The sequence below is a fragment of the Dipodomys spectabilis genome, unplaced genomic scaffold, assembly GCF_019054845.1.
Source record: "Dipodomys spectabilis isolate Male_0828 unplaced genomic scaffold, ASM1905484v1 ptg000001l, whole genome shotgun sequence".
Classification (NCBI taxonomy): domain Eukaryota; kingdom Metazoa; phylum Chordata; class Mammalia; order Rodentia; family Heteromyidae; genus Dipodomys; species Dipodomys spectabilis.
The window spans coordinates 28,619,458-28,631,598 of NW_024870678.1; the positions used below are offsets into that span (position 1 = coordinate 28,619,458).

Sequence of the window (12,141 nt, forward strand, 5' to 3'; positions counted from 1 at the left end):
GACCAATCCAGATCACTGATGGATAATCTCTGGGCACAGTCCAGTAGTAAAAAGGTCAGTCTGGGGTATGGGAGGATACTTTCCAAAATAAGTAAAGTCTTGGCTTTCATACAAATACAAAGCACACATGTGCAACATTTGACTTTACTTATGAGGAGAAGCAGTAAGGCGTTGTCACAGGCTCCAAGGACAAGACAAAGTGCCACATCTTAGATAAGGGACACTGAGAGGGATTTCCTTAGAAATGCAAAGCTGACAAAGGCATCATGATCCTTAAGACGAGAATCGGCTGCATTCGAGGGGATACAGCTTGCATCCTGTGGACAAAAACCGTGTGCCCTCATCTTGTCTTCAGTGTTCAGAGTTTAAAGCAGCTCAAAGATCATTTGAATCTGACAGTATACCTACTAATTGTTGGCCCCTTATGTAGGCAAAACTGGGATGGCTAGCTACCCCCCTTGGATGTCACATCTCACTGTTATTGGTTTAATACGATTGTGGACTTCCCTTGTCCTTGCTGCTCCGTTAGCTTGTTTAATGTTTTTGTTTTATTCTTAGATTCCTGCATATGTTGCCTTTTAAAAAGAGGATTTTTGTACACAATATTCCAGCTTTACAGGATAGCTTATCAGACTGCACAATGTGAAGTTTTCCTCCCCTTCATGTATGAATTTAGCTGGAAGCTAAGCTATTACCGGGGAATGGAGGAGGGGTTGATACTACTTTGCTCCTGGGTTTCTGGAAGCATTTTCCAAAAGCTAAAGAGCAATCTACAGCTGTTCAAATACTTGGAGCCTTTAAGTTCACTGTGGATTTTGTTCTAACCTCTTTCCCCCCACTTAGAGTATGAAAGAAAGAAAATCCCACGGCCAACTGCCTGTACTACTTTTTATTTTCCTTGGCTGTTGTTTAGTAAGCCTCAGTTTTTCTTTCATAACCAGAGGCTGTGTTTATTTTCAGGATTGGTGGTTCTGCCTAATGAATCAACTGGTATTGAATTCACAAAGGAGATGCCATTTCCTTTCCTCCATCTGTTTGCCAAATGTTTGTGTTCCCTCTGCTCCCAGTCCAGACTGGTTCCACTAAAGAGTGCCATTAGTGAGCGGGTGTTTGCCTGGAATTCTTAGCGCCTGGCTGGAGAGCAGTGCTCTTCCCTTGAGGTTCCATAGGGTTGAGCAAGGTGATTGCTCTCCACACCCATTCTTCTAGAAAAAGCATCCTTCTATTTGTTTCTTAAGTATGAAGTCTGCCTCTGTGTTCATGAGAATCTGGGCTATTTTTTTCTTTTATTCATAGTGGGGTATCTGTCTCTGGAAAGTAGTATTGCCATGGGGACCAAAATTACTTGAAAGAAGAGATAACAGCTCATTTGACTCTTGGCAGTCTGTCCAAGACAGGAGCCTACGTAACACACTGGAATGATTTCAGCAAATTCCTTCTTTACTCTTATTGGTGGTAAGAAGGATTGTCTTACAGAGGTTTTTGCATTTTCTACCAACCTCTTAGTCACCCTATACATTGTAAGACTTTAGGGCAGATGACTTTAGTAGATACTCAATGGTCTTAAAACCATGTAGGTTGAGAAAGGATAGGAGTGTTTCTTGGCTGCTCAGGTCAAGTGAAAAACCTAGCCCTTCTTCAGTGGAATTCAGAACAGAGTAGAGGAGTCAGATAGCTTTCCAGCTCTTCCTCTAACCCATCTTCCCATTGTAGACTCTTGGTATATTGTTTAGTTTGAGAATTGCTAGAATACTTAAAATAAAAAAACTATCTTTGATTATGAATTATATGGTGCTTTTGTTTATATATGTGTATATATACATATATATATATATATATATAAGTTATTATTCTGGACTGTTTTTCTTTCTAGGAACATGCTTTTTTTTTTTTTTGATTTGTGGGGGGATCAGTTGTGGGACTTGAACTCTGGGCCTAGGCACTGCCCCTGAGCTCTTCAGCCCAAGGTGAGCACTCTACCACTTGAGCCACAGCACTGCTTACGATTTTCTGGTGGTTTGTTGAAGATAAGAGTCTCACAGATTTTCCTGCCTGGGATGGCTTTGAACCATGATCCTCAGATCTCAGTCTCCTGAACAGTGAGGATTATAAGCATGAGCCACTAGCGCCTGGCCATGCTTTTGTTTATGTATGTGTGGGGTGTGTGTGTGTGTGTGTGTGTGTCTGTGTGTGTGTGTCTGTGTGTGTGTGTGTGTGTGTGTGTGTGTGTGTGTGCCTAAAAGTTATTATTCTGGACTGGTTTTTTTTTCTAGGAACATGCCATACTTTTTGATATATTACATAAGTGTTAAGACAAATAATTTCTCTTATATTTGTTTTTATGAATACTATCATCTCTCTTGAATATGGTGCATTTCACTGAGCTTACTTAACAGTTTTGTAAGAATGGAGTGTCATCTCAGAAGTCTTTTGAGTAATATTAAATGCTATAACTGTATTCTGACCTAGATAAGGGGCAGTTTACTTTTAAATATAAAGCTTCAAAGTTATGAGCTGTTTAATACCCACACATACCCATATACACACACGGACACTAAAGAAACTCATTTAAGCACTACATTTACCTCTTTTATAGGGTTATTCCTGTAGACTTTCCATTAATGTACAAACCAGTTTTGGAATTTACAGAAAAAGATAAAATAAAAAAAAAAAACTTGCCTATGAAGTGAGAGAAAGGACCATAAAGAAACTGAGATACTGCATAGAGACATTACTGCATACAGAAACATTGAGATACTGCATAGAGAGACATTACTGCATACAGAAACACTGAGATACTGCATAGAGAGACATTACTGCATACAGAAACATTGAGATACTGCATAGAGAGACATTACTGCATACAGAAACATTGTTACTGAGAGAAGCTGAGGAGAATATAAAGTTGTTCAATAATCAATAATAAAAATTAGTGTTATTAAAAAGTAGCTGGACTTGGGATGTCTGAATGATTTATGATAGTAAAACTTTGCACATATTTTGAAAAATTTACAACAAAATGGCCAAACAAAGGACAAAGGGGGAATCTGTGCAACAGCGATACTCACAAGACAAAATCTTGGAAATGATCTGTACGACTTGGGAGGAGGGATTGTAAGGAGGGAGGGATAGAGGGAAAAAAGTGAAGGAAGGAGTAACAAGTTAGACAAGAAATGTAATCACTAGCTTATTTATGTAACTAATCCCTCTGTCCATCACCTTGACAATAAAATTTAAAAAACAAACTCCATAAGAATAGATTCTTTGTGTCCTATATTGATAGACTTTCACTTATATTTAATATTTTGTGTTTTTTTCCCCAGCCATCAAACCCAGACAACCTGTTGGGATCATCCTAAAATGACTGAACTCTTTCAGTCCCTTGGTGAGTGTTGTTTTACTAATGAATTAACCTAAACGAGTGAAACCTACTCTTAAAGAAGGCTCAAATCTATAATCCTATTTGGGAAATTTGAGACTTAAAAAATTAGTTTGAGTTAATAAATGTCAATAAAACCTCATCTCAACCAATAATTGGGCATGGTGGCAATGGTCCTATTATCCCAGCTATGTAGAGAATGGTAAATAGGTGGATCATGCCTAGCAAGTGTCAGCTACTCAGTTCAAACTCCAGTACCTCTCTCCCTGGTGTGAGGGTCTGTGTGGTGGAATGTATATACAGCTAGTCACCAGCTTGTGTTATACGACAGTGGACATTTAAAAATGCAGTGGACATTTAAAAGCGGTTGAACTTTAACTACTTGTTTACAGAAGTAAACAGGTGTTTCCTTGAAGACAGTGTGTAGTTTAGAAGAGCCTAGGCCATGTACAGTCCCTGTACCAGGAGGAAAATCGTTGTGTAGGCTTTACCTTTCTTCATAATGACTCATGTTAAATAATGACAATCCAGGAACCTCTGACACACTGCTTGCAATTTGCTTTTAGCTTTCTTCTTAAGACATTTTTATCAAATTAGCTTACCTAATTTATTTTTGTGTACATCATGAGAAACTAAATTTATTTTAATATATCTGATGAGCATTCTGCTCTCGTTTTAATTTCTAGTAGACTAAGCCTTTCCACTGGAGGCCTAGCCTGCCTGGTGATTTCCAGAGGAATTACGGCATGCTGTGTCTCCCATTTCCTTTTCACTCCAGAGCACATCACTCCTTTTTGTCTCTTGAAATGTTTGGCTTCTGCATGCTCTTTCATGTTGAGTAGGTGAGGGGCTGACAGAGTTGAACAAGCAAGAAAAAAAAGCTTAAATTTTTTTATGTCACATGGTAAAGTTTGATGATTTCTGAATTTTCCTCTCAGTCTCTTGATATTCTGTCTTTAGAGGACTGAGAAGAATTTGTAACAGCCATTGTTTCCAAAGATATGAGGGTTTATGACAGGGTCCTTTGAAGGAGAGCTCTGAAAGGACAGAGACAAATAGATCAGACTGTAAGGAACAAGGCACTAAGACCACCTTTGTGAGCAGTGAGATAGATAATTTGGTCAATATAAAACAGATTGTCCTAGGAGAGAGCTGCTTCTGGAAGAGAAGAATCCCCTTTAGCAGTAGAGAAGGAATTTATTAGGCCTAAATAATAGTTGTATTTCCTGTCCCTTGTCTGCTCTTCCTGTCTAGGGACAGATAGGTGGAATAGTTTTGCTTATCTATTTTTAGGGTCATGACTGACACTTATCACATAAGACAAGTTAATTAGAGAACAGCATAGTAAATTTAGTTAACCAAGTTTTTATGTCACACAAGAGCTTTGAGATATGAACACCCAAATGCTTTAGGTCAACACTCCATTTTCTTTTTACAAGTTTGATGACTGCATGGAACAATAATTAAGCAAGAGGGTATAATCTAATAGTAATAGACTGAGAAGGAGGTTTATCAAGACCTGTGTGTTCGGATTCTCCTTGGCCTCTCTTTGGTATTCTTTTCTACCAGGTGAGCCAGTACACCTGTCTTATGAGGTTCCTCAAGGGAACATAGCAGAGGTCATAGAATGACCTTGCTGGGTTTGATGGTTTACTCTGGAAAATAGAGGCCCAGTTTCTATGACTTGCTTTGGGGAAAGGAATTCTGGAGTAGTAGAGAAGTCCAGGAAGTCCTACCATCTCAGGCTCTTCCTGTCTCCATTGATTCAGTGAACTTGATATGTTTAGGATTTTGAACCCTTATATTTGAAAATTCTTCCTTGGAGAGGTCTGCCCTAGCCCTGTTTTCAAATGTTTCTCAACTTGGTGTTTATGAACATTTATTTTCATAAGTAGATAGAAAATTTAGAGGCCTTTTTTTTTATTGTGGATAAGCATAATGTTTTTCCATCATCCAAAGTAAGTAAATGCATTATTGGCATTCAATCTAAGCTAAGTAATAAGCATGCATTTAAATGGTTCCTCCTTCCATTTCAGCTGACCTGAATAATGTACGTTTCTCTGCTTACCGCACGGCAATCAAAATCCGAAGGCTGCAGAAAGCTCTGTGTTGTGAGTTACTCTACCAAAGTTCATCATCTTGTTCTTTGGATTGTCTTTTTTATTTTGTTAAAGACAAGGACAAATGGAGAGGGTAATAAATTTGTAGCGTTAATCTGAGTTTCAGAGCACCTTTCTGAGGAAGTTGGCTGTATTTCTAAAAATGCTTTGTTATTTGGCCCACCAGTATGCAATAGTAAAACAAATGAACATATGCTATTTGAGGTTGGAGTACAAAATAAACCAAAAACACAGAAGTGACATAAAAAGCTTTTTCAGAAATTGTGCCGCCACCTACTGTATAGGAATTAAATGAAGGATTAAAAGCAGTAGGCCATTGCCTTTTTAATACTTCGTATCCATTCACAAGTTGTAGAGTTCCAAACAATTTGACTGAATACAATCATAAAATAACAGTCAACAGTCACATTTTTGATTCCTGTGTGAACAGGCACCTTAGAAAATTAGAGAAAAATCTCCATTTCATTTTAAATATGTCTTAAAGTGCTTCATATTATCAGTGAAATTTTCCCCTGTGGAGGTTATGCTCACAGTGGTATTCTTTGAAAATATTTTCACAAGAAGTTTATTTTCTCCCAAAATTTCATAAAACTAAGCAGAAATATGCATGCTTATAGTATAGAGTTAAGCAATTTGGTTCTATATCTGCATATAGTTTTAATGATTGAGTGTTTCCAAAGAACACTTAGGCTTTGTCATAGTGTTAACATGGAAAATGGTGTTTGCTTATACTTTTAAACTAAGATAATTTGAAATTTTCCATATATTATTGCTTATTACCTTTCATTAAAATGTCTAGACATGTCTTTCATTATATGCCAAGACAGCTCAGTGAAGCTTACAAAATTACCCTCAGAAAAATATTACCTTAAGGTTAAAATTTTTGCTTTTGGTATTTGATAGAAATTAGCAATAAATGTGAAATTGGCTACATGGGAAGTATTGAGTAGAGATTTAAAATCATTCAGAAAATATAGCCAAGTGTTCAGCTAAGTTCTTCTGGAAGGGAAAGTAGAAATGGCTGGAAAAATACCTGTAAATAGGCCTAAGAAAGGAAGAATGAGCTAAACTTGGCTCTCGTAATCTGCAGAGTCCCAAAGGCAATTGGCAGGTTATAGTGGTTAATAGAAAGTATTATAGAATGGCCTGTTCAAAACCCTGGGAGCCAGCTTGCTCTGGCTAGCCATTGCTATGTTGAACAAGAGGAGAATAGGAAGTAAGTTACAGCCACTGAGAGGCTGTTGGGTCTGCTCAGCAAGTCTGTGGTGACAGCACTTTTGGAAGAGGCTCAAATGTGTGTCCAGTATCCCAGCTGACAAGTCTGGAAGGTCTTTCCAAACCCAGTGGGCTATAAAATGAGGACAAATGACTCAGCCACAAAATCTCCGCTGACAGAAGACTGTTGTAAATGTGGTCCCAGTTTTCAGTGATACTTTTGGTAGAGAAGCAAATGCATGCGATTTGCTATTCTCTTCTAATCCCTAAAGAAAAAAAGCTCCCTCCTTCACCTCACTCTCAAACCAGAAAGGAAGAGAAGACTTCAACTTGTATAGTACAGAGCACCTGGCCATTGGTTTGCATAGGATCTCAAACCCCCAAGGCCAGGCACATCCTGCTTTACTTGTCTCCTCACTTCCCGCTCCTGCCCCACCAGCTGTCTAGCCTGGGGCCTGCTTGCCACTTTTCTTTCTTTCTTTTTTTTTTTTTTTTTAATATTTTTTTATTGTGAAAATACTGTACAGAGGGGTTACAATTACATGGGCAAGATAATGAGTACATTTCTTATCAAGCATTGTAGCCTCCTCCTTTGTGTTTTTCCCTTCCCCTTCACAAATTATACCGACATCAAATACAGTGAAAGCAGGGGTTATATTGTTGGGGAGGGACATACAAAGCAACAAAGAAATAATCTTATAAATGCGTTAGAAACAAATGCATGAAAGAAAAAAAAATTTAAATACATATCTTAGGGTTCATTTTCCTAACATCACCTTATGTGACCCTTTCTGCTTGACTCATACATATACTAGATATTGCAAATAAGGGACACCATGGGACCTATGTTTCTTTGGGCTTGTGCTGGCCACTTTTCTAGCATCTACTGATGGTTTATCAGCTCCTTCTTCTCTTGTCCTTTCTGTTTACTTGAAATGTCCCTCCCTTTGCACGGATCCATAAGCCCTTATTCCTCCAGATTCTGTTAAAATCTGACCTCTTGGAAATATTTTCCAGCTCATCCCTCCTGCCTTCGATTTTTCCAGTACTTATCGGCAGCTTACAATGACAATCTGTCACCTGAGCAACATATGCTTGCTGTGGGTGATAGTGTCTTGTGGGGGGTGTCCTGGCTCTGGGGAGAAGGGTGCGGTCAGCTCTCATTGAGTGTGGATCCTCCTCAGTGGAATGTTCTAAGGAGAGAGCTCGTTGCTCGGCATGCTTTCTTAGGGTCTCATACCATCTTTGGTGCAGAGCAAGTAAATGATACGCCGTAGAGTTTGCGCAGGAGTATGTATACCAGAAGACACATGCAAGATCAGTGCTGGTGCTGTTTAGTAGCAAAGTTTATTTAATGTTGGCATATTAATAAATGTTCTACTTCAGCAAAAAAATAAAAATGAAACAAATAACCTAGAAAAAAGCATCAGCAGGGTGAATGTTAGAACTGTAAAAACAAATGGAAAAAAAAAAATCAAATGTCAGAAGAAATTTTTACAGTTTAATACTAGTTCTATATAATTAAAAGCCAAGCTACTTAGGGACACAAATAACTTTTAAGAACCAAAAGTAGAAGGCAAGGATTAGTCATTACCTCTGAGGTTATGAGGATTTCTAAGGGGTTTCCATTACGTTGGTAACTTACTGATTCTTTAGCTGCATGGTTGATGAATGGGGCATTTTTGATTACTTTCTTTCTTCAAACCACACCTTTGTATCATTTATACAATGTACATTTTCTTTTTTGTGTATATTTTAAACTTCTGTAACAAGTAACAGCAGAGAAATGTTCCTCTGATAACCACCAGGTTAATGTCCTCAGGTAACACGCGTATAAACCAGGCTGTAAAAGCCACATGAGATCAATGCATGTGACTCATAATCAAAGATAAGAATAGAGGATTATACATGAGATCCATTCAAAATAACAAAGCTAGTTATCCCATTTCTGGATCAATCCAGAAATGATTTGTGATTGCATTTTGATCCTTGAGCTCTCCATGTTGTTTTGAATGCTTGTAAAGTTTGCTTCATGGCTGTACAATTCTTTTCAGTGCAAGTTTGGGGACAGGGCCAAGAGGTGAATGTATGTGAAGTAATACCCAAGGTTCCAAGAACGGGGGGAATGGGATGAGTGGACAGTTCCAAGGTAAGAAGACTAAGGCTGATCTGGTAGCTGATAGCAGTAGGAGAGAAGAACAGGGCTCCATTTATGAGTATCTGAGAAGGAAGTAGTGAGGGTAGCTGTTGATAAGTTGTGGAGGGTGAAGGAAAGAGGGTTTTATGAAATGCCAAGACCTGCAAGTTGGATTTCAGTTCAAGAAGAAGGTCAGACCTTTATTTGGACCCCAGTAAGGTAGAGGTTTCTGAGGGAGATTGGTAGAGATCTGGTAGGGAACTGTAGCACATGAATGGAGATCTCCTATTCAACCAAGAGCTATGTGGGAAGAATGGGATTTGGGAGTTGTGGAGAGAGAAGGCATCATGGAAATGATGAAGTAAATGAGCCCATCAGGCCCTCAGAGTTAAAGCACCAAGCCTGAAACCTCGAGCACCAGCTGTGGTTCTGAGGCTCTGGGAGAGGATGCTAAGAAAGAACAAGTCAACTGTGCAAACCCTGAGAAGGCAAAGAATCCAAAGGTCAAGTGCAGAGTCATGTTCAGTGTCTTTGTGCAGAACAGAGAATGATGATGTATTTCCATTTGCTCCCCATGCCTCCTGTGTGGGAGAAAAGAAAAGGTCTGAAAGTTGCTTAGGAAATGACTCTGTTGTTTGTTTCATTTACCGCATGGCTGAGCTGTCATTTATCTCTTTCTTTGAGAAGACAAAAAAAATCATAATTTTCTGTGATTTAAATGTAGTCAGTTCTTTAAAGGTACCTAAATGTGACACTCTTCAGGAAGATGTATGCCTGGCTTAGGCAGCGTGTCAGAGTAAATCACTGAAAATTGAAGACACAATAGGCTGTAGGTTGTGGCAAATTACTGTCACTGCTGCAGAGTATAACAACAGAGACATCTCGGAAGGAAATGAAGGACAGCCTGAGCTAGGATATGGTCTGTTGTCACTTGATGGCCTGTGGGGTCCAATAGCAGTGCTGTGTTTCTGGCCTCATGAGTGCTGATATTCATAGAGCTTAGAACATTTTAGCAGCATTTGAATACATTTCTTGAAGTCCATGGGGAATCCTAATTCTGTGGCTGCTTTCGTTACTAAACACTGCCCATTAGCCTGCCCTGGAGAGAATGAATATTGCTACTGCTCTCCAGAGGTTCATAATCGGAAACAATGTAGAATACCAAAATAGTAGAAAAATCACAATGGAAATTGCAGGTGGTTCTGTTGTATCTTCAATATCTGAAGGAAATAGGTTAACCTGTTGACTAGACTTTTATGTTTTGTATTTGAGTATTTGTCTTTATTATTGTTGTTGCTGTTTTATTTTTTTTATTACCATGAGTTAGGTATATAAAGTACATATGAAGCCTAAGTAAGTTTTGCATTTGGACTTAGGTCTCATCCCTGTAAGATCCTTAACTCCAGAAAAGTCCGTATCAGTAGGATATCTAGTCTAAAGCATTTTCATTGATGGATTGTTATCCTATATTAGCTCCCATAGAGATTTATACATTCTTCTCTGAGCACTTTTATTCCTCCTTTTAGTTATCCAGATGTCTTTGAGACCACTCTTCACACTGTACACATTAGCACTGCCTTGGCACACTAGAGATGTTTTGCGCATGGAAGCAAATAAATACGTGGAGACCATGTTCTCTGAGCCCGTAACCAATCATCATAGGACACATGATAGGTAAACCAGACTGAGCACAGATTTGTGTTTGATTGGGCTGGATTCCAACTTGACTTTCGTCCAGTGGTGAAGATCTATTATGTTTCTGGAGAACCTATCTTTTTGTCTTTTTTAAACTGAGCATCATGTTACACATGTTAGAAGCACCTGAAGTATCATTAGTTTGCTTGTCTCCACAAATATTTTTTTTCAAATAGGGAAAACATTCAAAGTGGTTTTTCTAGTTGTTTAAGATTCAAAGTCCATATTGTTCTATTTCGTCACTCTATGGTGTACTAGTATACTGGAACTTTTTAACTCTTACTCAACTATAACTTATACAATGACGACCAACCATCCTTAATACCTATTTAACCTAACTAAAACATTGTACAACACTTAGTACTCCATTAATATGTGCAAAATTTATATTTTATGTATCAGTTAAAATGAATTTAGAAAATGTAAAATAAAATTACTGGGGCATAAAAGACAATTGAGAAAGCAATAAATAGGCAGTCTGCAGGAGTTAGGACAAGGAGAGCGATAGAGTTCTTGAGATCTTCCATCATTTGGAATGGATTCAAAGACTTATGCCTTTCTATATTATTTTTAAAAAGATACTAGAAAGGAGGAAGCCAGAAAAGAAAAAAAGAGGAACATTAATGTTCATTAATGAGCAAATATTAATGATCAGAAAATGGAAAAAGAGGATTTTCAAAAAGCATGAAAATGTCAATAAGAGGGAAGGTTGGAAAGGTTGTTTTTTTGGGGGGGAGGGGGTGGGGAGTCTGGTCGTGGGCCTGAACTCTGAGCCTTGGCACTGTCCCTCAGCTCTTCAGCTCAAGGCTAGCGCTCTACCACTTGAGCCACAGTGCCACTTCCAGCTTTTTTTTTTCTGCTTATGTGGTGCTGAGGAATCAAACCCAGGGCCTCATGCATGCAAGGCAAGCGCTCTACCACTGAGCCACCTTCCCAGCCCAAGGTTGTTGTTTCTTTAACAACTAAAAAATGAAAAGAGTACATTCAAACATTGAAGACTGAAGATAAGTACTGGAGACTAGAAAATGCTTTCTTCTCAGTGTTGTTATACAATTCAATGACTGTACATAATCCTTTTTCTCACCTGATTAGTGGATCTCTTAGAGCTGAATACAACAAATGAAGTTTTCAAACAGCACAAGCTGAACCAAAATGACCAGCTGCTTAGTGTCCCAGATGTCATCAACTGTCTGACCACAACTTATGATGGACTTGAACAATTGCATAAGGATCTGGTCAACGTTCCACTCTGTGTGGACATGTGTCTCAACTGGTTGCTCAATGTATATGACACGTAAGTCTGTGTTTTTTTCCCTATTAAATTGCAATCATTAAGTGAAATAATGTTGTTGTTTTTTTTTGGGTCCGGTCGTGGGGCCTGAACTCTGGGCCTGAGCGCTGTCCCTCAGCTCTTCAGCTCAAGGCGAGCGCTCTACCACTTGAGCCACAGCGCCACTTCCGGCTTTTTTCTTTTTGCTTATGTGGTGCTGGGAATCGAACCCAGGGCCTCAGGCAAGCAAGGCAAGCGCTCTTACCACTGAGCCACCTTCCCAGCCCCGAAATAATGTTTTTAATAGAAAATCTCATAGCACTTT

The 12,141-nt window shown here is 38.8% G+C and overlaps 1 protein-coding gene across 3 annotated transcripts in view; it reads left to right on the forward strand.

The window, feature by feature from the left end:
- Utrn (utrophin) overlaps positions 1–12,141 on the forward strand; it is a 425,153-nt gene that overhangs the window by 351,708 nt on the left and 61,304 nt on the right. For all 3 annotated transcript variants that reach the window (XM_042693071.1, XM_042692992.1, XM_042693156.1), the window contains 3 exons: positions 3,324–3,385; positions 5,416–5,490; positions 11,639–11,840. In XM_042693071.1, coding sequence (XP_042549005.1) covers positions 3,324–3,385; positions 5,416–5,490; positions 11,639–11,840 — 339 coding nt within the window. The remainder of the gene's footprint in view (positions 1–3,323; positions 3,386–5,415; positions 5,491–11,638; positions 11,841–12,141) is intronic.